We start from the raw sequence: 25919 nt of genomic DNA on the forward strand, positions 1-25919 counted from the left end.
GCGGGGATGCGCAGACACTAGTGGTGGGGCTTCCCTCCCAGCGGCGCGGCTGGTCCGTATTTCATTGAAACTTCGCCCTCGCCGCTCGGTCGAGCTGAGCTAGGGAGTCGAGTTCCCCGACCAGGCAGGCGCGCGTCCAGGGAAGTAGCTAAGAGTCAGAACTTGCGTCCCCAGCCCAGCAGTGTCTCCGGGCCTGTGAGCTTCCCATCCCTTTGGAGTTGTTCCTGCAGAGCTGGGACTGAGACCTTTCGGATAAGCGGTAGATGCCACTTCCACCCAGCCAGCAAAGCCAGCAGCTCCGGACTTTGACCTTGGGCCTGTCACTTTCCCTAACCCAGACCAGAACCCCGCTTGTTTTAGTTTATTTTGACGCTCACGCCAATAGGACTGGTGCGGAAATCGGTTTCATTCACTGGCCAAGTTTGTTTTTCCTTTCTGTTTGTCAGTGGTCGTACCCCTGGGATCTTCTGTTTGGAGAAAAGAGGCTGAAATGGGTGGGACTCTAGTCTCAGAGGTGCGAATGGGCCCAGGTAGCCATTCGTTGTTAAAGTTTATCTGTGACAGGTACCTTTACCATCCGGATTGAAATCTGGCCCTGTGACAGATGGAGAGACTGGAGGAACAGGGCATTTAGATTCTGTAACAGCCAGGGGCAGCAGGGTAGTGTGAGTCTGTGCCAATGAGGTCAATGACAGGATTGAGAGTGGACAGCCAGCTGTACATGGAGGCCTGAGCTCCTGTCACGGGCACACCGGAACCCAGAGGTGTGGCCCCATGAAGGCAGTGCTGTTAAAAATAAAGCTAAGAGCAATTATCCACATTTAAAAAGATTGTAGGAAAGATTCACGGCAGATTCCTTTAAAACTGGAGCTAGGTTAGTGCATTTACATTTTTATTAATGAACTGCTTCTTGGGGTTAGGGGTGGGGGAAGTTTCATTACTAGATGAAAGTGAGGATGATGATAAAATATAAGCTACCTCTGCAGTGTTAACATAACCATATTTCTTCGGAAAATGATTCTTTTTATGAATATTTCATTGATTTTTTAGGAATACGTCCATTGTTCTGTAAACGGAGGTATAGCTATGTTAAAATACTCAAAGTGCTTCTGTGTACAGGGGTGGTGCAGGTAAGAGCATGTGTTCTGCTCTGTGCTGGAAGTGACTTTATGTTTAGAGGAGGAGCAAGGTAGGGCGCACAGAATCCAACCGGGGAAGTTGTTCTCCAGCATCTCCCTGCTCCTGCTTGGGGTTGGCTTTGACGTCTGGCCCTTGCTATTTTCTGTCCACGGGTGGTAGGAATTTCTTTTCAGAAGGAAATGCACGGAGAAGAGTCAGAAGGGTAAAGCAAGGACGCAGTGCGAGGGTCCTGAGCCTCTTTGCGCTGTAAACTCTGACATTAGCCTCAAGTGCTCGGTGGACCAAGCTGCAGGCTGGCACTGAACTCAAGCCACGATACGACTGGGGCCAAAGAGACGTTGTCCCTGTCCTGTAGATGCGCACAGAACATGGCTTCTGAAGTGTCCCAGGAGTCTGGCACATCAGCCACCATACTTTAAAATAAACAAGTACAAAGGGGGCGTTGCAGAGAGCCGGGCAGACAGAGTTGTGCCGCGCCTTGGCGAACAGCTTTGTACTAGTTTTATTTTAAAGTGTGGTGGCTGAGTGTGTGCTTGTGTCTCTGTGGGCATCGGTTTTCTCTTGCTTTTCTGAACTTTGGTCCCTTCATCTGCACGGGATGGATAACCGAGCATGCCCTGTTCTGTAGGGCGTGTGTGAAACTGAATCAAATGATGCCGGTGAGCACTCTGTAGACTGTCACTGCCACACGGGAGTAAAAATTATTATCCTGTTCAAGGGGAGGAGGCTTTCTTTGGATATTTTTCTGCAAGAAAATGGCAAATCTGCTTTCACAGCATTGTGATAATGTCTCCAAACCTGAAGTCAGCACCCTGAGCTCCATTTTGTTCCCTAAGTAATCAGGCGACTCAGGCGGCTGTTGATCCTTTTTCCCAGCTCTAGACAGTGGCCGTTCTTGCCGTCCGGATGGAGGACTTGGTGCGGTGACGGTGCAGCCTGAGGAAATTGGCTGGGGACACTGCAGCGGGCGGCAGAAAGCTCCAGTGGCCATAAGGAGAGGGAAACCAATCAGGCCCCGAATAAATCTGGGCGATGGAGCCCTCCCGGGCTTTCTGCGTGTGGCCCATGCGTGTCCATGCCGGCACGCAGGGCCTTCTGTGGGAGCTTTGAGTGGAAGAGTGAGCGCAGCCGCGTGCCTGCTGGTAGGGCGGAATCAGGTTCTCCTGCTGCTGGAAGCCGATGGTCTGGCTGGGAAGAGGAAGCAGGCAAGAGCAGTGCTAAGCCGGGTGGAGTGGAGCATCCCTGCCCCACCACGTGCCTGGGAGGTGGCGGGTCGCCTTTAATCAGGGAGGGCTTCCTGGAGGAGGAGTGGAGCTGCTCCCAGGTGGGCTGGTGCGACCGCCTTTTCTCGGAGCTGCTCATTTTCATGATTTGCTACTATCACGATCTAAAGGTAGGAATTTGGTTTTTCCAAGCCTAGCACTATAATAGGAGAGCTTTCGTTTTGTGAGGACTTGGGACATTTTTGCTGCCTAAGTCTAGACCTCAGACCCTATTCTGTGGAGAACCACCTGGATCCGATGAGTGTCTAAAAGTGTCCCATTAGCTGTTGGGCATGGCTGTGCTGCAGTGTGGTGCACTGTACCAGCCACCTTGTCCTGTTGTTCTTCCTTGAATTGTCCCATGATAAGGCAGAGAGACGAACAACTGCATCTTCACCTAAAGAATTACTGTTTCCTTGACCGACCAGACTGGTGAGTGAGAAGTATAAACCAGAAAATAAGCTGCTTTTTGTGTAAACCAGGAAGTCCTTTGGAAGTTCTGATGGTCCCAGACAACTCTAGCAGCCTGTCTCCATGCGGAGTCATTATTTTCCTTCCAGAGAGTTATTTTAGAAGTGCTTGGCTCTTGATAATCAGCTAGTTGTAGTTTCTGCCAAGGATATGTAACTGGCAACTGTCTGACCGTAATTTTTGGGCAGTTGGTTGTCAGAATGTTTCTAAAATGGTTCTTCTGCTATTTATAAAATAATTGTCAGAGGAGGAACTCAACAATTATTTGTCTTATTTGATCAGTGTATCTAGGGAGTTAGTATAATCCTTTTGGGTCCAATTATTTAGATTCATTATTTCCTTGTCCTCAATTAGCTAGATAACTGCGTTCCCTTTGGATGTAGCTACATTGGCCTGGCCTTACTCGACTCTCAGAGGTTTGGAAATGTTGAAATGATGTGCAGGCAGGCCTGGGATAAAGATTTTGCCCTCCTGCATCACCTAAGAAGAGAAAGGCAGTCATCAGCCTTGTTCCTGTTCTTTAAACACGCTCCACTCTCTGGTTTGCCCAGGCTGGAGGACCTTTTGCCAGAGAGCTGCTGTTTTATTTCTTATTTCATGTGCTCCCCTCCCGTCTGGAGGCCTGAGAGCCCAGTTTCTTCACGGCTGTGTCCAAACCTTCAGTGGGATTATATTTTTTAGATTTCAAAAAATATTCATTGAGTGGATGTGTGTATTTCTTCATCGCAGGGACTCAAAACCCAACACCAACAAGTGAAGGCAGAGCTTTACTCGGCTCCCATTTTTTCCCATTGTCCACTGACTCCAAATCGGAGCGGCCTGGCGGAGGGAAGATGCTCTCGTCATGGTGGTCAGGAAGCAGATCAAGAAGGGAGGAGCCAGGGAGGGAGACTTGCAGTTTGTCTGCTGTGTGATTTTGGGCAACTTGCTTAAGCTGTCTGTTCCTGAGCTGTAAAATGGAGGAGCAACGCTAGAACTTGTGACTTAAGATGAGGTAAGTTGACGTGTATAAGGCTTAGAACAGTGCCTCATGTATTCCAGCGCTCTGTGCGCTGTTTGTTGTGCGCACCCTGTAGCTCACCACCTACGGGGAAAGGTGTCTGTGACTGCAGGAGGAGAAGGGGCAGCTGTGGACGTGAGGTGCGATTTAAAGGCATCGACTGCAGTCGTGGAAGCGCTGAGGGCCAAATCAAGTCCGGGGCCCGGTGTCGGGATGCAGGCCCCGGGTGGGTCGCGGGAAGGCAGGCGAGGGGCCCTGCGGGTGGGGCTGGAGGAGGAGGGCTGTAACGGGAAGCAGAGCTGTCCCAGCCTGGAACGGGGAGGAGGCCACAGCCCTCACCGAGGGCGGTGGGAGGGGCAGGATGACCTCGCGGTCAGGAGCGTCTCCACCTCCACTCCAGATCCCGAGGGCACGTGAGGTGACCAAGGGACCCAAGGGTGCCCAGTGCCGCCACGAGCCACCTTGAGATTGGCATAGACGTGGCTTGGCCATAGGAGAGCAGTAAGGTGTCGCTGCCCAGCAGGAGCCTGTGCGGTCTTCTCAGAGTTTCCGCCCGTGTGGGCAGACGTCCATATTTCTAGGACATCGCCCCTGATTGCCTATGAGACTTCGTTTTTTTTTTTTTTTATTGGCTTCTTAATAAGCATTGCTTTGGATGAAGTAATGAGCTGTTGTTTCATTGCTTTTGGCTAAACAGAGAAAATGACATCGTTTAGAACTATTACAGGCCCATAGGATGTCAAAATTAAAGAGAATTTGTCCATTTTTCTGTAGTTGTGTTTATACAGTTCTCAGTGGACAAAGAATAAACCAAACCATTCCTGCATGATTTTATTATTTCCCATAAGTCGCTTGTTTATGATCGGTGATTTTTAATCTGTAGTAATTTTTATAAGTCCGTTACGTATATAATTTTACTCTTAGTGTGTATGTGTGTGTGAATCATCACCACCCCATGGAAGAATGAAATAAGACTTAATATGTGGGGGCTGGGGATTTAGCTCAGCGGTTCGGTGGCCTGCCTTGCAAGCGCAAGGACCCGAGTTCAATCCCCGGTACCCCCCCAAAAAAAAGACTTAATATGTGACTTAGCAACTTATTTAGTGGTGAATATTTTCAGTGTATTTCACAAACCTTATAAAGCGCATATCGTATAGTGATCAGAAAGACGATAATGGGCTACTTTTCAAATGTGAAGACACATTTGATCTCTTAAAAGAGATGAGGGACGGGCAGGCAGGCCGAAGAGAACCGTTCTTGGTGTGAAGATGTGGGATGTGAGAAGCCGGCCCAGCGATCCCTGCACAACTCAGCCGCGGAGAGAGCGGGCCGGCGTTGTGAGAACCCGCAGCCCGGCCCCGCTGTTTATGTCCGGGCCCCAGCCCTGCTGGGGTCTCTGTGCCTGCTGCGGCTCGCGTGCCGCGGGTTCGCCACCCGGGACCAAGGTGGTGCGTGTTCCTGCTCCAGCTTCTGAGCTGATGCTGTCCCGCAGCCCGCTTGCTCTTTTGTTCACTAGGAGCGACATCTTTGTGTTTATGGGATGCGTGACATGTTTCCTTAATTACAGTCTTTCCCTAAATATTAATTTGCCATGTATTTCTTTTCAAAAGAGAATTCATTATTTCCTTGTGTGTGAGTTTTCATGAAGACTGAACTCAGGGCCTTGTACAGGCTAGGTGAGCGCTGTTTCCCAGAGCCACAGCCCTGCCCAGAATGAATCGTTTCTGCAGGAGGGGAGGGCAGGACGAGACTTCCGTGGCCCAGGGAAGGGGTGTCTGCTCCTGGTCCCCGGGATGCATGGACGGGACCTTGTTTGGTTAGAGGGGCTCTGCACATGTGAAGGGAGGGGTTTTCGAGAGGAGACCACCACAGTAGGTGACCTTGGTGGGCCCCCAGGTACAGAGGCAGGAGCGGGAGGTCCCTCTGTCCACGTGGAGCCCCGGTCCAGGACCAGGCTTCCGACCACCACGACTGTGACAGCAGACACCACTGTGTCACCCCCACCTGGGGCGGCACCCGGGAAAGGGGCGCAGAAGGCTCTTTCCTGCAGTTCAGGAATGGGGTGAAAGTAGCATATGAGGAAATATTGTTGAAGCCTCTGTGTTTGGACTGTAAATAGTTATTTGCCGAGAGAAACAGCACAGCTCAGTCTCAGTGTGAATCACAAGCACTTGTGGAAACAGGGTTACCAAGAGGTGTTTCTGATGCTGGTGACCCCTGCCCCAGCCCGGGGAGACACTGTGCCCACTCCTGTACTGTAGCATGGGGGCCCTGGATGCCGGGTGCACAGGGGCCTCTGTTCTCCAGAATCCAGCAGCTGCCGCACCCTGCCGTGCCCTGGGCCGTGGCTCTGGGCCCCAGCTTCTCCCACAGCCCAGGTGTTTCAGGACCAGCCCTGTCTGTCCCAAAGCTGCCCAGGGCTTGGCCAGTGTCACCTTGCTCGAGAGAAGAAGGCTCCCGTCACCCTCGCCACGCAGGAAATGCCAGGGTGTCTGAAGCCCCGCACCAGCAACCAGGAGAGAGACCAAGTCTCCTTCCGTGACATCCCAGGGTCAGATTCGGGTGCTGGGTGTTCACATGAATTGGGGTTGCTCGCATTTTTAAGTAACAGACTTTTGGCATTGAGACTCATGAATAAAATAAAATCTTCCCAAGTGTGTAAAGTAAAAGATGCACATCACCCTGGAAAGATAAAGTGATTATGTGGACAACCAGTAGTATTTTAAAAGTGTTAAAGAAACACCTTACTTTCAACAGGAAAAGTTCTCAGCTATCCTAAGTGTTTAAAGTCACTTTATGTTGTTGAAGTTGCATATAGTACTTTTCTGAGGTCAGACCTTCCCCTCCTCATTTTTTGGGGAAGATATTTGAAAGGATGACTATCATTTATGTAGTTTTGGAAACTAAAAACTAAATCTTTGGGCACACAAAACATTCTCTATGCTTTCTGGTGCTTTTCTTTTCTTTGTCTCCCCCCAACCCCCAAGAAACACTGATGCCTTCCCTTCATCTCTGTGTCTCCTAAGGCCCTTTTATTGTAAGCCGCCAAGGCTATGTTTAAGCAGGAAAGAGCCAGTTTGCCAGGAAATGAAGTGACATTAACGGAGGAATGATGGCTCCCTGGGGCCCAGAAAAATAGGTGCACCACTGTGAATGCTGGCTTAATAAACGCCACATCACGTGAATTGCAAATAGCTTAAATCAAATGGGATTTCATCACTATCTGAGTAGTTTTGGTCGAAGTACCTTTTTTTGCATAAATTATCTCAGGTAGAAATCTTAATCTTATTAATTACATAGTTAAATATAGGTTGGTTAAAATGTTGCAGCAAAGGCAATTTTGTTTCCTTTTTCTGATAGTTTTACCAAGGGTTTCCAACTGTTGCAAAAATATATATATATTTTTTAACTGAATGAACTTGCGAATGGTCCCATTGTTTCCTGGATGTAGGTTTTCCATTAACCACCACGTTACCCAGCTTCTGGGATGCATTTTCTTCCCTGTGTGAAGATCAAGTGCGTTTTCCAGGTGCCTGAATGCATTTGCAGCAGCGTTCCGGTCCCGGTCCCCACTGCTGTGGTTGCTGAGTAGATTCTGCCCTTCCTTGAGGGCCGTCGGAGAAGGGAAGGGATAGTGGCCCTGGTGACAGAGCCGCTGAGCCGTTAACCCGGGAGCTGGTGGGGAGCAATCTGGGGCAATGGAGGCAGCTCCTGGAGCAGGTGCCTGCCTGCCTGGCTGCGCTGTGGGCAGTCGGAGCGGTGGACACGGACGTGCACCTTCTGCCTCAGCCCCACGCTGTCCTCACCCAGCATCCCTCACTCTGTCTCCCTCTGGGAGGCGCTGGATGCCCCAGGGCTCAGATTCCCAGTCTCCTCTTGCTTTCCTTTTGTAAGACCTGTGCCTTCCAAGTTTCTCCCCTGCTGTCACCCCTACAGACCCTAACGCCATTCCCTGTCTTTTCCATGAAAATAGAAATTAAAAAAGGATACTGTTTTCTCGCAGACTCCCTTCCAGAGTCTCTGCATGTTTTGACCCTGAAATAAAGTATTGATTCTCACGGTTTATGGTGCTGCTAACCTATATTGGCAGTGTTTTTTTTTTTTTTTTTTTCCTCCTTACCTTCCTTCTTCCTCCCTCTCTCCCTCCCTCCCTCAGTACTAAGGAGCAAACCCAGGGTGCACGAGCAGAGACATCCCAGGCCCTTTTCCTTCCTTTTTAATTTGTATTTTGAGTTGGGCCCTCACTAAATTGCCCAGGCTGTCCCGGAAGTCGTCACCCTCTAGCCTCACCCTCCCAAGTAGCTGGGGTCACAGATGTACGCCACTGCTCCTTTTTTCTTTAATTTTAAGATTTTAGTTTCAGTGATCTTAGATTCCAGTGTTTGTTCCCTCTCTTCTCTGATTTTAATTATACCATCACAAGCATGTCACTTTTTTTTGAGACGGGGTCTCACTGTGTCGTTGAGACTGACCTGGAACTCACTATGTAGCCCAGGCTGGTCTCGAACTCACAGCTATCCTGCCTCAGCCTTCCCAGTGCTGGGATTACAGGCGTGCACCACCACACCCAGCTCACAAATGTGTCACCCTTGAAGAAACATTACTAAGTTTATTACAAAGTTCAGGTTTAGTCAAAGCCCTAAAAAATGTCTTTGAGACACAGTCTGATTGTCTCCACGATGCACTACTGGCCCTGACTTGTGCATGTTTACACACACTGTCTTCCTACAGTTTGGAAATTTTTGAGAAAGGTGCTCTTTTTACTCTCATTGGACCCAAGAGGGAAGTGAGGCTGTAAGAGGTCAAAGGAACCGTGCTGCATAAGGACGGGGTGGAGAGTGTGGGCAGCGGAGCTAGGATGGGTGGGAGCCAGGTTGCTGCCTGAGTAGGAAGAGAAAAGAGACGCAGTCACGAATGACAGCAGAGTGAGGGTCTCTTATCACCCCTTTTGGAGCGGGCTGGTGTCCTTGAGACTTCCAAGTTCACCCAGTCCGACACTTGGATTTCGACCTGTGACTTCGGAGTCACTTTGTGAGCAGTGCACAGTGTGACTTAGCACAGTGTAGCGTGGATGCCAGTTTAGGAAGCGAGTGGCATAGCAAAGAAAATGCTTCTCAAATCTGGCGGTTTCCTTGCCCATGAAACGGGAAATGGGATTATGTGATCAGTACCATCCCTTTGGGAGCCAGCGCCTTGCACTTTAGAGGACTGGTAAAAACAGGCAGAGTAAATCCTGAGATGGAAGGTTTGAAACTGAGCAGTTGAATTTTATGATTTCCTGCCATCCCCTTTCCTTTTCTGAAATGAGGTCTTAAAAACCGTATTGTTGTTTCTCCTAGAATATTATCTCAGCCACATATTGGGGTTAATATGTTTGCTGTATTGCTTTCACTCCAATACAAACCTGTCTTTGTTTTTCTCCCCAGGGCCCGCAGGACCAGCGAAAGACGCGTGAGTGCTCACTTTTTTGACCTTATCTGCTCTCTTTCTGAGGAAGGCATTGCTTGTGTGATTGTGACCTTTTGAGCCCTGCAGGATTGGCTAAGAGGATGCGGAAATACTTTCGTGCTAGGGACATGTAAAGATCAGGGCAGGGTTAGGTTTGCAAGCTCTGCTTGAAGAGAAGGTTGCCGGGTGTGGCTTTTTGTTTTAGCCTGCACTCTGGGCTTGTGCTGACTGTCTTGGACAAGGGTGATGTCTCGTTGCCCTTCAGCCTTGCCTTGAGGGGTTCTTTCTTGTTAGAAGTGACTGTGAGGGTGCAGCTCATACCTCACTTGATGGGAGGCTTGGGCGAGGAGGAGAGGCTGGAGCAAGGCCCCCTGCACTGATTGCTCTGAAGTTGACGGCCGGACACTTGCCGGGGTGGGAGTGGGCCTTCCCGACAGTTGTGTTGGAAACCTGACCCCCAAGCTCATGCGCTGATGGCGAGTGGAGGGAGGGCGTACGGGAGGTGACTGGGGTAAGACTGGGGTCCTGCGGTAGGGCCCCATGGTGGCTCTGGTGGTGGTACAGGAGGACGAAGAGACTGGAGCTCACGCTGTCTTACCGTGTGGCCCCTCTCCAGGTCACAATGCTGTGAACAGGCCTTAGTGGGTGCCAAGTCCTGCCTCAGACTGCTCAGCTCCCAGAGCCATGAACCAAATATAGTTCCATTCTTTACGCATGACCCGTCCTCGGGGAATTTGTTAAAGCCACAGAAAGTGGAGCAGGACACTGCCCCCCAAGGTCATCGGTGAGCTGCTTGCAGCCCATGGGACCTTATTAAGGGCATCTCTTGCACTCAGGAGCTCATTCCATACCCTCCAAACCATTGTGCTTGTCACTGTCTCAGGAGCCGCCATGTCAGCATCCGTGCGAGTCCTGTGGAGTCCGGATCAAGCCTCCTCCCAGCTAGGTTGGACGTCAAGACCCCTGGAGCCATCAGTGGTGTGAGATGTATTTCTCACTTGACGAGGCCTTTGGGAGAGCAGGCGGGACCCACACTGGTCCCCTGAACTCATGGCCTTCTTTGGGGCTTGGGAGTAGTGGGGCCAGGGTCCTTCGGCAGGGCCAGCGGTTTGACCTCTCAGCTGGCACAGGAAAGTACCACCCGACTTTTCACTGGCTGCACTATGTTAGGCAAAAGTTGGAGTGATGGGGCCGACAGCCGTCAGTGACCCAACATTAGAAATAGACCCTTACACCACAAAGAAGAGGTCAGAGGAGATTTGAATGGGGGTCACGGGTCACATTCTCTGGAATGAAATATGCATATTATAAGGGACCTCAGGCACAAAAGAAGCAGCCATGGAATGCTTCCAACTCCTGCTTGCTGTGCTCAAGTCTGTTACCAAAACATGTAGGACAGGAGTCCTGCACCTTCCCTTAGTGTGGTGTTTTGGTCTCTCCTTTAGCCTCTTCCTTCTGTCTCTAGATACTGCTATAAATGAATTTTCCTCAAGCCCTGCACGGTGCTTGTGAGACTGCCAGAACCTTTTCAATCTTATCGTGCACTAGATTGAGCCCAGAATCCCTTGGGAATATAAAGGCTTTCATTTGTCCCCTCTGCCTGTGTCTTGTGCAGTTTGTCGTTTCTGTGACAAAATGCCTGAGGCAGTTAATTTTATAGAGAGAAAAGCTTTATTTAGCTCACAGTTTTGGAGGTTTGAAGTTTCCCAGACTGCAGCAGCCTTCCCTAATTCTGTCCCCGAGGATGCTGTTTGCTCTTCACTTTAGACCTCTGAGGAGGCAGCATGCTGGTCTGTGTTGTGATCGGTTGTGTTTTGGTCTCTTCTCTCTTGGGAGTGAAGGTGGTGCAGTTGTGTCCCACAGTAACGGGCTCAGGGTCACTGTGTCTCATGTGGTGGTGTTTGCCACGTGAACTCCATCACTTGTCCTCAAGGAGGGATTGTCTGTCTCCATGCCTTCCTTTTTCTTTGGGAAATTTCTAATAAAATTTCACCATGACTTTGTCATCTGAATGAACTGTTGTGGATGTGAGACGTTGTTTAAATACTACTTCCTTAACTCTCCAGTTCTTTGTATTTAAATTTTCTCTGCTTACACCTCTACTACAAAAGTAGTTTTATTAAATTAATGACCCTCCCTTTAGAAAATACATGCAGGCTGGGTGTGGGGTGCACTTGGAAGGCTGAGGCAGGAGGACTGCCGTGGGTTCCAGGTCAGCCTGGACTACATAGTGAGATCCTGTCTCAAAAAACTCAGTAAATTTAACTGAGAAAAATTAAAGAATATTACTGTATTACTTTTCCTTGCCCCCCAAAATGATATATTCAAACATTCTTGGTTTTAAAAATAGAAGCTATAGATCTATAAGTATGGACTATGGTATTAGGTGGTACTACGGATGAGTGAGGAGCTAAGAAACTAAGATAATTTGACAATTTTGTTATGAAGATCAAACTTTTAAATTATTTTATCTAAAGAGTTAGATCCCAAACTAGAAGAAACCAAAATAGCACAGCAGGTACTGGGAGTGGAGAATCTACACAGATCTGTCGCCTATTACACAGACCACGGAAGTGTCGTGGGAGCATTATGTTTACTTTGGAAGGTAGAAATATTATAGTTATCTTAATCTGTATTAAAAGATGAATTCTTTGGGGAAATTGGCAATTTTTGCTGTCTTTATATTCATTTTCTTTTTCTATAGGTAAGAAGTCAGTATGTAATAAATAAAATGGTGTTTCTATACACGAGGGTGATAAAAATCTACAGTGAATATTTAAATTTTAAAAATGATTGTAGTAAGAGACAGTACCATTAAACTCCCTCCCCTCACTTCTAACACACTTACCCCATCATCCTTGTCACCCTCAAGGAGCCCCAGGAGTCCTGTGCCCCAGTGCCTTTCTGTGTGCGGTGTGATCGAAACAAGGTGACTGCCACCACCCCGTGCCACTCAGCACCAAGCCAGCGCCTAAAAACATGAGGCTGTGTCCTCATGCACCCTACTCGCTGGTCTGGCACCGTGCGACTTCTGGCTCTTCAAAGTCAAAACAACCAGAAAGGAAATGTTTTGAGTCCGTTCTCAACACTGAGGCAGCCATGACAGTACAATTAAAGACCCTCAGGAAAGAGGACTCCAGAGCTGCTGCAGAAAGGGGCACGGACATGGGATGCGTGTGTTGGAAGTGAATAGGGTATTTTGAAGGAGATTCGTGGAGATGTTTCCTTCACTGCTATACATTTAAAAAATTTAAACATTCATCTCTTTCAGTCTGTGTGTTTCAGTAGATCACTGTCTGTTGAGGACCAGGACACAGTGCGACAAGTGCTAATTAAGCAAATAATCAGAATTTAATGCTGACCTGGCCCTGGCTAAGCAGGTTCCTCAGAGAGGGGAAGGGTGGAGACCTGGGCATGGGAGGGCACAGAGCCGAGAGTGCGGGGTCTGCTGGGCACAGCCACCTGCCAGCTCCCTGGGGCGGGGAGCCGAGAAGGGGCAAGGGTGCTGCTTTCAGGAGCCACTGGGGATTTCCAGGCGGAGGGAGTCAGCGGGCTGTGCCTGTGGGGTAGGTGTGGGGTGGGGGAAGCACAGGGGGATCAGGCATGCGAGGTACGGAGGTGAGCAGGGGACGGGAAGGGCGGCGTCTGCAGGGGCCACCGTGGATGAGCTGAGAGCAGCACCCAGAGGCCTCTCTTGAGCCAGGGAAGGCAGGAAGGGAGGTGACCCGGAGAGGACGGGGGGAGGTGGGAGGGAGCCACAGCATGCGAGGGCCCCACAGGTCACCTGGGGGACCACGGAGCCAGAGCGGAAGTGGGGAAGTGGGGTCACACACCGTCTCTGTGGGGTGTTGTCAGGGAGGGCCGGCGGGTGTTAGCTTGGAGAAGAAGCACATCTGAAGCCAGGCGTTTCTGATACAGAGGAAATCCCAAGAAGGTGCAGAAAGTACAAAAGGGTATTCTTTTAGAAAAGGAAGAAATCAGCCGTTGCCCTGCCGGCAGAGACATGTTCATGTTTTGTACTTTTCTTCACTTTTTTAATTATTTCTGCCTGAGTCTATGCACGGATGATTTGCATGTTGAAGTCTGTTTTGCTTTTTGTGTTTATTGTTGTAAGTGGAGGAGGCGTGGACGTAAGTTCGGGGAGAGGCTGTCTGTGGTGAGAAATGGACAGGAGCAGATCCCGCAGGTTAGGGTTCAGACAGAGGGGACGGGGCTCAGACGCAGAGCCCCGGGGACCACCCCAGAGTCCCCGCCTGCCCCAGGCCCATCTGTGCCACGGCGAGCTCTTCCTCCCCCTCTCCGTCTCTTTAGATCTCAGTACAGCAACAGAAAGCAAAGCAGAAGTAAATCCAAGGCGGTGACATCTGGCTGCCTTGCAATCTTGCAAAATCAACTATGCTTTCATTTCAGTGAATTCTCTTCACTATTTGGCACCGATAGGTGGAAATGGTTGGAAATGGTTGGAAATGGCAGAAGCCCAGTTTAAACTGCTTTAAACAAACAAACAAAAAGGAATTCATTGGCACGTGTTGTGGAAAAGCTCTCGGGGTTTGTCTGGTCACGGCTGGACGAAGATGGTCAGGGGACAGAGCTCTTGCTCTCCGCGGCCCTGTGTTTGGCTTCATGCTGAGGTGGCTTCCCTAAGTGTTGACAGCTGGCCAGCTGGTGTCTCATCAGCCCAGGGCTTCCTCTGGAATGGTAGCTTCTCATCCTGGGAGTTCCTCTGGAATCAAAGGGCTGGGCTCTCAGTGCCGGGTGGGCCCCAGTTGGGTCAGGTGTTTTCTTGGAATCAAGCACTGGGCCAATGGAAAGCAGGATTCTGATTGGCCAGCCCCAGGTCATGTGCCTTGTGCTGGAGCCATTCTGATTCCCCTCTTCTCTGTGGGGAAAGCAGGGGAGACTGGTGGTTCCCCCTAGAAAAACTGGGGTGCTGCTGCCAGAAAAGGGAGGCAGTTGTCACTGGGCAATTAGAAACAAAGCTTGTTCTCTGCGTCCTGCACTTGTCGTGGTTAAAAACAGTATTTAAGACTGTTGCAGATTAAAAAGGTCTTTGATAAGTTGATTCAGTTTAATGTTTGCTGTTGAAAATAAAAGAAAAATCATAGCCTCTTGATTTAAACAAGATCATTCAAGCACTGCCTCCACTTAAAGTTTATAAAGTAACATTTCATTAAAATTCCTTTCTTGACAGAGCTATTTTGTTGTTGCAGAAGGAGCAAATCTAGGGAAAAATGGCTCAGAATGAACCAACATAAAGCATACTGACAGTCTGTCTTTTTAAAACTTGAAGTCAGGAATCTCATTTCTAACTCCTAGAGTCCTTTGTGAGTTTCCCACACATCATGCACCGCAGTCCCTGTGTCCCCCAGAGTCAGGAACCTGCATGTGTCTCTCCTCCCGGTGCGGCACAGCCCAGTGTGTTCTGGAGAGGCAGAGGGACCCGGATCTCAGAGCCTCAGGTGACACTGTGCCCCTGGGGACAGCACCCCGCAGGACCATCATCCTTATTCTGGAGGTAGCTGGTCCTTACTGAGGGCTACACTGTGCTCTGGCTTTCGGGATTTCTGTGATCACCTTGTCCATCTGTTCCCACGACAGACTGATGGGGTAAAGGCGGTGTTTCTGGGCATTGGGGCCCACAGAGGCTCGGTGACCACCCAGAGGCGTGGGGCTCAGATACAGTACACAGGTGTCCAGGTAGGGCCCGGTGTGCTTGTGGCCCTGGAGGATATGTGGTCAGGTGGGCAAGGGTACTGCAGAGACCTGGTGGTGGTGGTCGCAGAGCCCCAGTGGCAGAGGACTCAGCGGTGAGGCCCTGGCTGTGGCTGACGCCAAGCCGGCCCCCTTGGTAGCCATGGGTAGGTTTTCTCTAGGTAGGAGCGATGGAGTTGGAACAAGAGGAGCGAGGACCAAGGGACCATGGCAGCTGGTGAGTTCAAGGCCAGCCTGGACTACACAGTGAGACCCCATCTCAAAAATCCCTCTTCCCCCCAAAAACCCAAACCCCAAACCAAAGACAGTACCACGGACTGTCAGCTGAGTTGTGTCTTTCCAGCTACCACAGATGTTGAAAGTGAGGGCATTCGAACTTGTGTGGCCGGTTTACCTTGGCTAATACTGTTTCTGCCATCATGAGACCTGAGTCAGGCCTGGAAGCACAGAATGTTCCAGTGAGCTTGCTGGCTTTGACCTTGGCATGTTCTTTCTCCTTGAACACCTGCTCTTTGATAAAAGACGCTAAACCTTTGCTAAACAAAGAGACCCAATTTCTATTAAATACCCAAAGTGTTTTCCAAACTTGTTTCAGAATGGTGAATACGTGCTCCCCGGTTCTAGGAAATGTTCTTATGGTTTAAAAGGTGGTTTTCATAAGATGCTATGTGACGTTATGATTAAAGAATATTTCACTCTCAATTTTTTTTCAAATATTACGTTGTGTTCCATAAATTTTTCGAAGGGTTGGAATGATCAGGAAATGAGACGTCGGTTGACAGCAGTTTACTGGTAAGCTGTCAGCCAAGAGGTAAAAGTAAACTGTGTTTAAATCTTGGCCCTGCCAGGCCCATAACAGTATCCGCATTGGGACAGAAGTCGCCCTGCCTCCAGGCCTTTCCTTTCCCCACTTGCCCCTTGCTTGGCTGCAGAACATGGCAGAGCATTGAGACGGAGCCGCTATTGGGACAGAAGTCGCCCTGCCTCCAGGCCTTTCCTTTCCCCACTTGCCCCTTGCTTGGCTGCAGAACATGGCAGAGCATTGAGACGGAGCCGCAGGGGCAGGGGTGCTGCTCCGCACTCAGGGTCGGGCCGGGCCCCAGGCGAGCTCGCTGTGTGCCTGCCGGTGTCGGCCGCTCTGCAGGCGCTCCTGCCTCCGGTTTCGGTGGCCTTGCAGCACCGGTTAGAGCAGAGACAGCTGCTGTGGCCTCTTCTGTCTCTCTGTCCTCTCCCAGAAGTGCCCCCTTGGCCTCAGTTAGACCAATTAGAAGTCTTGCCCACTGCACCAGCCAGAAACTTCCCCGTCCTGGCAGGGACTTCAGGAGACTCCAGGCAGGTGGCAGTGTGTTGGGTGCCTCTGTGCAGTGGCCCCTCACAGGAGTCAGGCTGCTCTGGGCTTCCTCTTTCCAGCACCTGCTCCCCTGCCTCTGGATCTGTGGTTGGAAGTCAGATCCACACGGGCCCTGTGTCCCGTGTGGTCAGGGCTGTGATGGGGAAGGCCTGGAGCCAGATGTGGCACAAGTGAGGACAGCACAGTCGGCCCTGGGAGCCGGGGCATCTGCTGCCACCCAGCCAAGGGTCTCATCATCGACGCTCCTGGGAAGGGCTGTGAGGGTGCCAGGCTGGCACAGACAGGCCCGAGAGATCCTGACCAGGACAGGGTGGTCTGCCCAGCAGTGATCAGCAGACACCGGAGTTTGAGATTCAGGTGCAGCGGGTGGGACTTGAGCAGTCTACCATGGCTGCTGGAACTGGGATGTGAGCTTGCTCTGGACCCCGGGAGGTGGGCAGGGCTTCCTGGTACCAGGGCAGTGAGGATCCTGAGTGCTGAGGCCTGGGGACCATCGCCACTGCAGGGTGTGCCTAGCCCCGGGTCCGCGGACTGAGGACAGGAGCGCACCAGCCCGCTGCACTCCCTGAGCAGCTCCAAGGTGGCCCCTCTGGGCACCGTTCCTGGGGGGCAGAGGTCATGGGTGAAGCTCAGTGCACACTTAGTCCTGCACAGCAAGGAAAGAGGCTGCTGAGCCACGGGCCGCGCTCCTGGCCGCTCTAGGCAGCCTTCCGTTAGCTCTCTGCCCTTTCCTAACGCGGTTTCTTTTCTGTTGGGTTTTTCCATCTTTTTATTAGTACAGTTTGCGGTGCATCATGACCACATCCTTGTGGGGAGCTGGTGCACGTACAGAACATTCTTTTTACACCCCCCTCCTACCCTTCCCGTTCTACTTTTTATTATGGTAAATACACATATGATTTCTGTGTATTTCTAAAGGAGGCTGATGCAGGAGTGTGGGGCAGGAGCTTGGCTTGGTTCATCATAGCGAAAGGCATGGCCCTCTGGCCCAGTGTCCAGACCCAAGGACGAAGGGTCCAGGAGGGAGAGGGAGGGATGGAGATTCTGCCTCAAAAAGCCAACCTCCCGCAGAACATACAGCCTCCAGAGTGTAACTCCTCCTTCCTGTGAAGAAACCCTTGGCTTGGCAAGTGCTTCGTCCCCGCAGCGGCGTGTGCGGTCATCAGGTGTGGTGTGCACGGCCCACAGCATCCATCCCGGTCTGGCCCTGCGTCCACCGTGCCACACGCGACCGCACCTGGCAGAAAGTGGGAAGGACTTAGGTGCTCCAGAGAGCCGTGCTCAACCCGGGGCTGGGCCAGGAGCCCCGTTCGTGCTGTTGTAGTGTGTCAGGGACCAGTCGAGGAAAAGGAACCTCCCCTCCTTCCCTCCCCCATTCCCCCCCCTTCGTTCATTCGCCTTCTTCCTGGCAAGCTCAAGGGCCCGAGTTCACTCCCTGGTACCAAGAAACAAACCAGGGTCTCCCTGTGAGCCCAGGCGGGCCTTGAACTCCTGCTCCTCCTGACACATGCTCGCAGGTCCTGCGATCCCAGGTACACACCACCACATCCAGCACACCGACCGCTAGCAGGGAGGCTTCGCTGTCAGGAGCTGGCCAAGTCAGAAACCTAAGAAGAGGATGGAGGTAGTAGAGACAGGAATAGCAGGAAGTCGCTGTCCCTGCTAGGCCTGGAGCGACTAAGGCAGGAGGCCGGGGTTATCGGAATGGAGGTGCTCAGGGTACAGCGGATGCACGGACCCAGACTGAGCGTGGAGGGTCACCTGTAAGGTTGGCACCTCAGGGACCTGAGGCAGGGGCCCACGGCGCAGAGGCGGTCAGGCCTGACTCTTGTGAGCCTTCGGGGCTGGCGGCTGCACCCCTGCCGTCTGAGGTACAGCGATCAAAAGGACGGGGATATCCTGGGGGTTGCTGTGAGGGTGGAACTAGGGGCCCGGCGGAGAGGGCCGAGCTGGAAGGGGAGCTCCATCCCCTGCTCCTTGGGCGACTCATCCTCTCCCTGGTTCCCCTGGTGGGAGAAGGTAGTCTTCAGGGTCCCAGCCCTGGCAGCCCAATGGGTGGGGCGGTGGTGGGTCTGGAGGAGAGGGCCGGCAGCTTCCAGTCCAGCACATGTCCGGCAGGAGCAGCTTTCGTCTCGGTTTGCTGCACAGCTGCTTCCAGAGTGCCCTGATCTTGGGTACTGTGTGCTGGGTTCTCTCTCCCTGGCCGGCTGCAGCCTCTGGCCCCAGGACAGCAAGGCTGCAGAAGATCTTCGGAGCCCGTCCTAGGCACTGGCCAGGTGAGGTGGACGGCGCTTAGCTTTTCCTCGCTGATGTTGGTTGATTGGTTTGTGGTGCCCTGGACCTCACTTTTGCGACTCTGTTCTGTTCTCTTGGTGTACACTGTTCGCAAGGTCCCCTCCTCATTTATGTTAGACGGAGGGGTGCTCTTGTGGTTCTCCCATCTTCTGTCTCACACTGAACGTCTCTGCCTGGAGGAGCTGGGGTCCTGGTTCTGGTTCGTGTCCCCTCCCCTTGCTGTGGTGGGTGGTTTGTCTTCTTCCCCCAGGGAGGAAGTCACTGGCCAGCTGACTGTCAGGTCTGGGACCAATTAACTCCCGAGTGCACCACCACCCACCCTGGAGCGTCCTGGCCTCTTGCTGGGCCCTCCGCTGTGAAATGGCCTCATTTCCACTGTCTTCCCAGCCTGCGCGAATTCCATCTGCAGCTCTTCTTCCCCGGGGAGGATGCTCCCGGTGGAAACCAGTCCTGCCACCTGGTCCCTAGACTCCTGGGCTCTCCCTCAGCGGCGGGGGGACAGCGAGCCCTGCCTTCTGCTGCCCCCCCCGCTCTCCTCACTGATTTGGGGGACAGGTTTTGCAGTCCCAGCTGGGAGCCACACAGCAGTTGCCGCCTTCCCCCTGGAACTGTAGAGGCCATAAAGGAAATGTACCTGGAGTTGAGTGGGGCCCCGAGGGTCCATGGGGTGTCGGGCTCTGTCCCCAGCATGGTGCTCCCAGATTGTCCCTGTGGATCCTCGGCACTGAAGATAGACTGCAGTCAGGGGAAGTGTATTTCTCAGATGCACAGCAGCACAGGCTCACTGCGTACGTAGGAGGCAGGATTTGGGATCCCACGAGCTTGAGTCTGAATTCTGGCTTTCTTAGTTTGGTAACCCTGGTCATGCTATCAACCTCTCCAGGCCCCAGCTTTTCATCTTTACGGTGAGGCTGGTACCTGTCTTACAGGGTAAATAAGTCATGGCTTTAGCAGAGTGCTGCTCGTTAGACCGGGTGTCACTCCAAGCTTTTGCAGGAGGGATCTTGCTGGCCCTTCTGGAGTCGCCTGGCTATCTGCATCTTTCCCCTTAGAAGCCGAGTGTTGGCCCAGGATGGGGGAGATGGGTCTGGTGTCGGGTGGCTGGGGTTTGAACGTCCGCTTTGCTGGTGGGTCTTGCTTGGTTGTTAATTCTGGGACTCCCCGCGCCCATTTCCGTGGCCTGAGCTCGTGGAGCTGTTTCGTGGAATGGCACCGTCGCTAAGGTTAAGAATAACTTTGTGGAAGGTGTGGAGAGAGGGGCAGCCTTCTCCATGGGGCGTATGTCCAAAGGGAGGCTCTGTGACTTACCTGAAGGGACAGAAGAGTAGACATCTTAGAAGGCTTTATAAATGGTGTTTCTGGAGACACTGTAGTTTATCTGAAGCTTAATTCTGTTATCCATTAAATAGGACAGCTACGTTACCATTTCTTGGCAGTTAAAGGGGAAAGGTTGTTGATTAATTTTAAACCAGGTAACACACATTGGGTTTTGTAGGCTATTGAGTAATAATATAACGGGTTTAAAATAAATTCTTATTTTCTTATATCTGGGAAAGTTAAAATATATTTTTCAGGCTGGGCGTGGTGGTGCACGCCTTTAATCCCAGCGCTCTGGAGGCTGAGATGAGAGGATTGTTGTGAGTTCGAGACCAGCCTGGGCTACATAGTGAGTTCCAGGTCAGTCTCAACTACATAGTGAGACCCTGTCTCAAAAAAACAAAAAAACTAAAAAAAAAAAAAAAAAAAAGAAGAAGAAGAAAGAAAATATATTTTTCAGTAGAATTAGAAAAAAAATGGGAAAGAATTAAGTACCTAAGTGGGCTGTGAAAAGAATTAGCTGTGGAAAGACATGAGACTCTGTATGTGTCCAAATCTACCAGTTAGTTTAGCTTGGAAAACAACGTCATCACAGTGTTGGTCACTCAGGACCCAAGAAAGACTGCACTAATCACAGACAGGTCTGTCCCCGTCGCTTCACCACTATCTGTCGTGAAGCTTTATAAATCCATTTGAATTAAGTTGCGCACCTCAGTAAGCACGGCACCGTTTCTGAGGCGGTAGGACTTGGACACCTTTGATTGGTTTTGCTTCAGCAACGGCTACAGGAAGTCGATCATCATCATCTGGCGAGTGCGGGCTCCGTGCTTGGCGTGGGTGGGTTGGATCTCGGGGTGGAGCTGGCTCATGCCGTGTGGGTGGCAGGAGTCGCCAGGTGACCTCCAGGTCTCCGCTCCCTTCCCCGTGGGCATGGCACGTGCAAGGTGTCACGGCGAGGCAACGTTAGAAACAGTGGATGGCTGCGTGTGCAGTGCTCCTGGGTCCTCTCAGGTCGTAAGATCTAATGTGTGCGGGCTGCTTTCCTCCCGGTGCGAGCCCTTAAAATTAATTGCATGTTGAGCCCAGCTGGACACCTCTGGACCTTGGTTTGTTTCTTTTCTTCTTTCAGACAAGTAATATGCATGCTCATTAGAGCTCTAAGGGATGTTTTCCCACCCTCTCAGGTGTGCAGTGCTCCTGGGTCCTCTCAGGTCGTAAGATCTAATGTGTGCGGGCTGCTTTCCTCCCGGTGCGAGCCCTTAAAATTAATTGCATGTTGAGCAGAGCTGGACACCTCTGGACCTTGGTTTGTTTCTTTTCTTCTTTCAGACAAGTAATATGCATGCTCATTAGAGCTCTAAGGGATGTTTTCCCACCCTCTCAGGAATTTCCTTATGCAGGGGAAGAGGCTATTTTTTTTTTTTTTTTTGTACCAGGGATCGAATTTGTGACCTTTTTCCTGCAAAGCAAGTGGTGGCACCACTGAGTTAAATCCTTGGCCTGAGGCTGTGTGTTTTAAATTAGTGACTCCCTCCAGAGCGTCCTTTGGAACATATTCCCTTCTTTGTGATAGAGTGTGTATTAAATGGCTCATGGCTTTAGATGAAAGGAAATCAAACTGGCATTAGTCTTTATGCACTTAAGAAATCTTTCACTACCCATAGTTGTGCCACTGAACTGGCACAAGAGACCCAAACTCCGTGTGCGAGGACTGGGAGGAGCCTTTGGGGTCATCTGGTGGACCCCATGCTTTAAACAAAGGCATGGCAGCCTGCCGCCCATAGCTGGGCCTCCACCTGGTGCCTGCTCTCAGCTCTTCCTTTGGGTCAGCAGTGGTCGTTTTGGGCATGTTCTGGATCGGCACACTTGGTGAGCTGGAATACTGTGCCGTGGAAACACTGGGTAGAAACACTCGGAGCAGACGCGGTCAGCCTTGTCCCCACAATCCTTTTGTTCTCATAACCAGAAAAAGGTCTCTGTCCTTGTCACCAAGGGGATCATCACAAATGCTTTTGATCTTTTAGGACAGAAGACTCGATAACGGAAGATGACAAGAGGAGGTACGTTTGGTATCGCCCGGCGTTACTCGCAGTGCCTATGGATTGCTCACGCTGTAGCACATCGCCAATAATGCAGGCTCCAGGGGAGGACTTTCGGCCCACAGAACAGGCCGAGGTCTAGAAAGAACTCACCAGGACCCACTGCCTGTGCTGCTTTCAGTTGAGCTTGGGCTTTGTCCTGTGCATGGCGCTGTGCGACCTCTGTGTCCAGAAGCTCTGGGATTGCTGTTCTTCCAAGGAACGGCCCCTCTTCCTCTCAGCCTCTCTGGCCGCCTCCTCCCTTGATCAGCTGCACTCCCACAACTCTATAGCTCTCTCATTTCTTGTCTGTTTCTCTATGAGAGAGATGTTTTTCTATATCCATAACACCTACCAGCATGGCGACCACTCGGAATTCTTGATGTTACTGATTTCCCACAACTAATCACTCTACCCATGTTCATCACTGAACTAACTTAAATGCCCCCAATTTCCATCTTTCTCATTGCAAGCAAAATATCTACAAAAGCCTATGAATTCAGTATAGCTTTCTTTTTGCATATAGCTTCTTAATATATATCTCCTAAGCCAGGCGTGGTGGCACATGCCTGTCATCCCAGCACTCAGGAGGCTGAGGCAGGCGGATCAGAGCAAGTTCAAAGCCAACCTTGGCTAGCATAGTGAATTCAAGTCCGGTCTGAACTACATAGTGATGCCTTGTCTCAAAAAAACAAAACAAAACAAAATAACATTTCCAGGGACAAAAGTTTTCTCAATTCAACTTTGAACAGTCGCGTGTTGTGTTACGTATTTCTTCTCTCTGTGCCATTCAGATTGGTCTGGTTTGTCTCACAGAAACTATGGAGGCGTGTATGTTGGCCTGCCCGCTGAAGCTGTGGAGACGGTATCCAGTCAGACAAAGACGGTGCAGAAAAGTAAGGAAGATCGTGGGACGTTTATTCTCTCTGGATATTTGTGTTTTATGAAAAATAAGATATTTATATATCCATTTGCCTGACTCAACCTCCAAATTCCTTTGTTGCTGTAAAGCCAGGATAAGTACTCCATGGTGCACATGTCTTGAAATCGCCACTTGTGTGTTAACAGTAATTCCAGAGCAAATTTAGCTTTTATTTGTAGTCACACACCATGGAGGTTTTTAATTTTTTCTTAAAAAGCCAGTCTTTCAGTAAGTTCATGGAGGTTTTGTAGCGCACCAAGGTAGATTTCTGTAATGTCTTTGTGTTTTGAGACAGGGTCTCACTATATAGTTCAGGCTGGCCTTGAACTCAGTGATCCTCCTGGCTCAGCCTCCCAAGTGCTGGAATTATAGGTGTGCATCACCACACCTAGCAATTTCTAATAAAGATGACTGATAAGCAGGCTGGTGATTAAAGGAACAATAACTCCCTACTGTAGAATGAAATGAGGTGAGCTTCCCTTTCCTGAGTTTTAAGTCAGTGACTCTGGGTGAATGACGTGTCTGAGTAGGAGGCTGACTGAGCTGTGTAGGTGGTAGGTCTTGCTTACGTGCATTTTAAAGTGAGGCTCATAGAAAGACTGTGAACTTAACTCTTCCGATGTATTATGGTACGTGTGCTTTTAATGTTTACTTTGCACACAGGCTGTAGTATGCTATTTTAACACACTATAGCTACTTGTTCCCCATCCCTAGTCCCTTAGGATTTAGCTTAGCAAGTGCATCTATGTTAGTACTGTTGTAGTTTTGTGGGAAATTCGAATGTGTTCTTTACAATCTGAACATTTAACTTTTCTTTCTCTTGAAGATTAGAGGAAACTAGCACCATGACCTAATAAACAAGAGGTATTGTATATTTTTCTAAATAATTTTACATATTTAGCCTTGGTGAAGAATAAACTGTGCCTGTGATTGCTATGTGTTTTTAAGAAATCTTTTTTTTAACCAGTAGGCCTGCATGATTTTTCATCAGTCCATGTTTGTGGTACACGATGATCACATTCATTGCGGGGAGTTGGTGCTAGTCTGTAACACACCTTCACTCTTTTTGTCCCAATAGAGGGACGTGTCTTTTTTTTTTTTTTGAGACAGGGTCTTACTATATAGTTGAGACTGACCTGGAACTCACTATGTAGCCCAGGCTGGTCTCGAACTCCCAGCGACCCTCCTGCCTCAGCCTCCCAAGTGCTGGGATCACAGGCGTGCGCCACGTGTCCTGTCCCACGGATTTGAGTAGTATAAAGGTTAAGGATTTGAGTAGTATAAAGTGTCTTTGCAGCCACTTCTTTTCCAAATCCACTTTAATTTATTTAATAAGAGCAAGTTGTGTGTCTGCTGAAAACACCCTGTAGGAGTGTCTCGCCTTTCTTGCAAAAACCCTTGAAGGCCCAGGATTTGAGCAGTGGCAGGTGGGGGGAGAGGTCAGGAGGCTGCCTTAGGGCACTGGGTGAGGATCATGTGAAGGGTGTGGCGTGGCCAAGGGTGGTGAAGCAGCACAGAGGTGGACCCTTCCCAGAGCTCCTGTGGAACTGGGCGGTGTGAAGGTGTAAAACAGGAGTCGCGGTGCGCTTGGACCTCAGCCGCGTTCCAGTCCTGCTGACACCCAACCACTGTGAAACTTGCTTTCCCGGACACCTTGTTTTCTGGGGTGGCCTGCTTTGGAGGTCGGTGGCCTTGATTTGAAAGAAGGCTCTTTCACGTACTGGCTGGTCAATTCCTCCCCTTCGTGGGCCCAGCTTAGTAATCCACACAGTGTATCCAGTGCTCAGGTCTAAGGGTTGTTGTTGGGGTTGATAGGAAATAAATGTTAGCTTTGGCTTCATGGTCGCCATCGCCATCACCACCACCACCACCATCACCATCTTTTTAGTCCTTATTTGTCATCGGAACCCATACATCAGCAGGCCACAAATGAGACTTTGCCGTTGAAGCAGTTTCTTACCCATGGCCAGTACCACAGCAGGAGGTGGCTGGGTGGGGCTGCAGAGTAAGTTCACAGGTAGCGATGAGTATGCTTTCTGGCCAGAAGAGGGGACACGGAAGCTGAGACTCGCCGCATCGAGTGGCCACTTCCCCACAACTTTCTGCTTGAGGCCACAGGGCAGCTGTGCTCTGTAGAACCACAGGGTGTGGCACTAATCTTGGGGAGTCTGCTGAAGGTTTTCTGTTTCTAGTATTTTAATAAAGTTCTAACCCTCCCTATAGATTTTTAATGCAGTTTTCCCTATGCAGGAAGAAGTTGATTATTTGCACGGTATGGAAAGGTAATCTAAGGCCGGGGGTTTGGCTCAGTAGTTCTGCTGCCTGCTTCGCAAGTGCAAGGGCCCCAGTTCAATCCATGGTACAAAAAAAAAGAAAGAAAGAAAGAAAAAGAGAGGTAATCTAGTTGGGTACCGCATGCATTGCTACTTCCTGTCCTGAGGAGGGCGCATTTCTGAAGCGTGGTGTGGGAAGTGGTACCGTGGACAGGAGCCTGAAGTCTTGTGGCCACGGAGCCCAGGGAGCTTCTCTCATTCTCCTCTGTCCACTCCTACGTCCCATGACAACAGTTGACACGTCCCATGACACAGTGTCACTGTGAGCCAGCCCATGTGGCCTTAGGTAGCTCGCTGCGACTGCTCGTGGCTCGTGACATGTCGTTTGATTGTTACTCTTCTCCTTGGTTTTCTTCTGTCTTTGACTCTCTTTCTAAGTAATCAGTTTGCTCCTGGCCTCTCTTTTGCCACCTTTGGATCACCTGAAAGCCTTTCTCAGTGGAGCAGCTGCCCATTTTCCTTTGTGGCGAGTGTCCACTGTATCGCTTAGTGATGTATCTATACCCATTGCTTTCTGGGCCTGAGTTATGGGAAGAAACCTTGGTGAGATCACTATAGTTTGGAGAAGACTTTTTTTTTTTTTTTTTTTT

The 25919-nt window shown here is 50.5% G+C and overlaps 1 protein-coding gene and 2 long non-coding RNA genes across 4 annotated transcripts in view; 2 read left to right on the forward strand and 1 right to left on the reverse strand.

Moving 5' to 3' along the window:
- Window positions 1-3087: 3087 nt before the first annotated feature.
- LOC104867054 lies at window positions 3088-12373 on the forward strand. Its single transcript, XR_781650.2, has 3 exons — window positions 3088-3867; window positions 9300-9324; window positions 10205-12373. It is a non-coding gene; the product is annotated as an uncharacterized LOC104867054 (long non-coding RNA).
- Window positions 12374-12435: 62 nt separating this feature from the next.
- The window catches only part of CUNH12orf75 (chromosome unknown C12orf75 homolog), a 15386-nt gene continuing 1902 nt past the window's right edge, over window positions 12436-25919 (forward strand). The window contains exons 1-5 of one of the 2 annotated variants that reach the window (XR_781652.3): window positions 12436-12887; window positions 22021-22056; window positions 22891-22970; window positions 23823-23860; window positions 25247-25278. Coding sequence is in view for 1 of the 2 variants with exons in the window: in XM_010631318.3 (XP_010629620.1) it covers window positions 12676-12887; window positions 22021-22056; window positions 22891-22970; window positions 23823-23827 (333 nt within the window). In the remaining variant the exon portion in view is untranslated. The remainder of the gene's footprint in view (window positions 12888-22020; window positions 22057-22890; window positions 22971-23822; window positions 23861-25246; window positions 25279-25919) is intronic. The other variant, XM_010631318.3, reaches the window with a different exon arrangement.
- On the reverse strand, window positions 17535-20063 carry LOC117286153. The gene is made up of 3 exons (XR_004517301.1): window positions 19988-20063; window positions 17839-17991; window positions 17535-17621 (listed from the first exon to the last, which is right to left on the reverse strand). It is a non-coding gene; the product is annotated as an uncharacterized LOC117286153 (long non-coding RNA).

The sequence above is a fragment of the Fukomys damarensis genome, unplaced genomic scaffold (genome assembly GCF_012274545.1).
Source record: "Fukomys damarensis isolate Sample0158 unplaced genomic scaffold, DMR_v1.0_HiC HiC_scaffold_15, whole genome shotgun sequence".
Taxonomy (NCBI): Eukaryota; Metazoa; Chordata; class Mammalia; order Rodentia; family Bathyergidae; genus Fukomys; species Fukomys damarensis.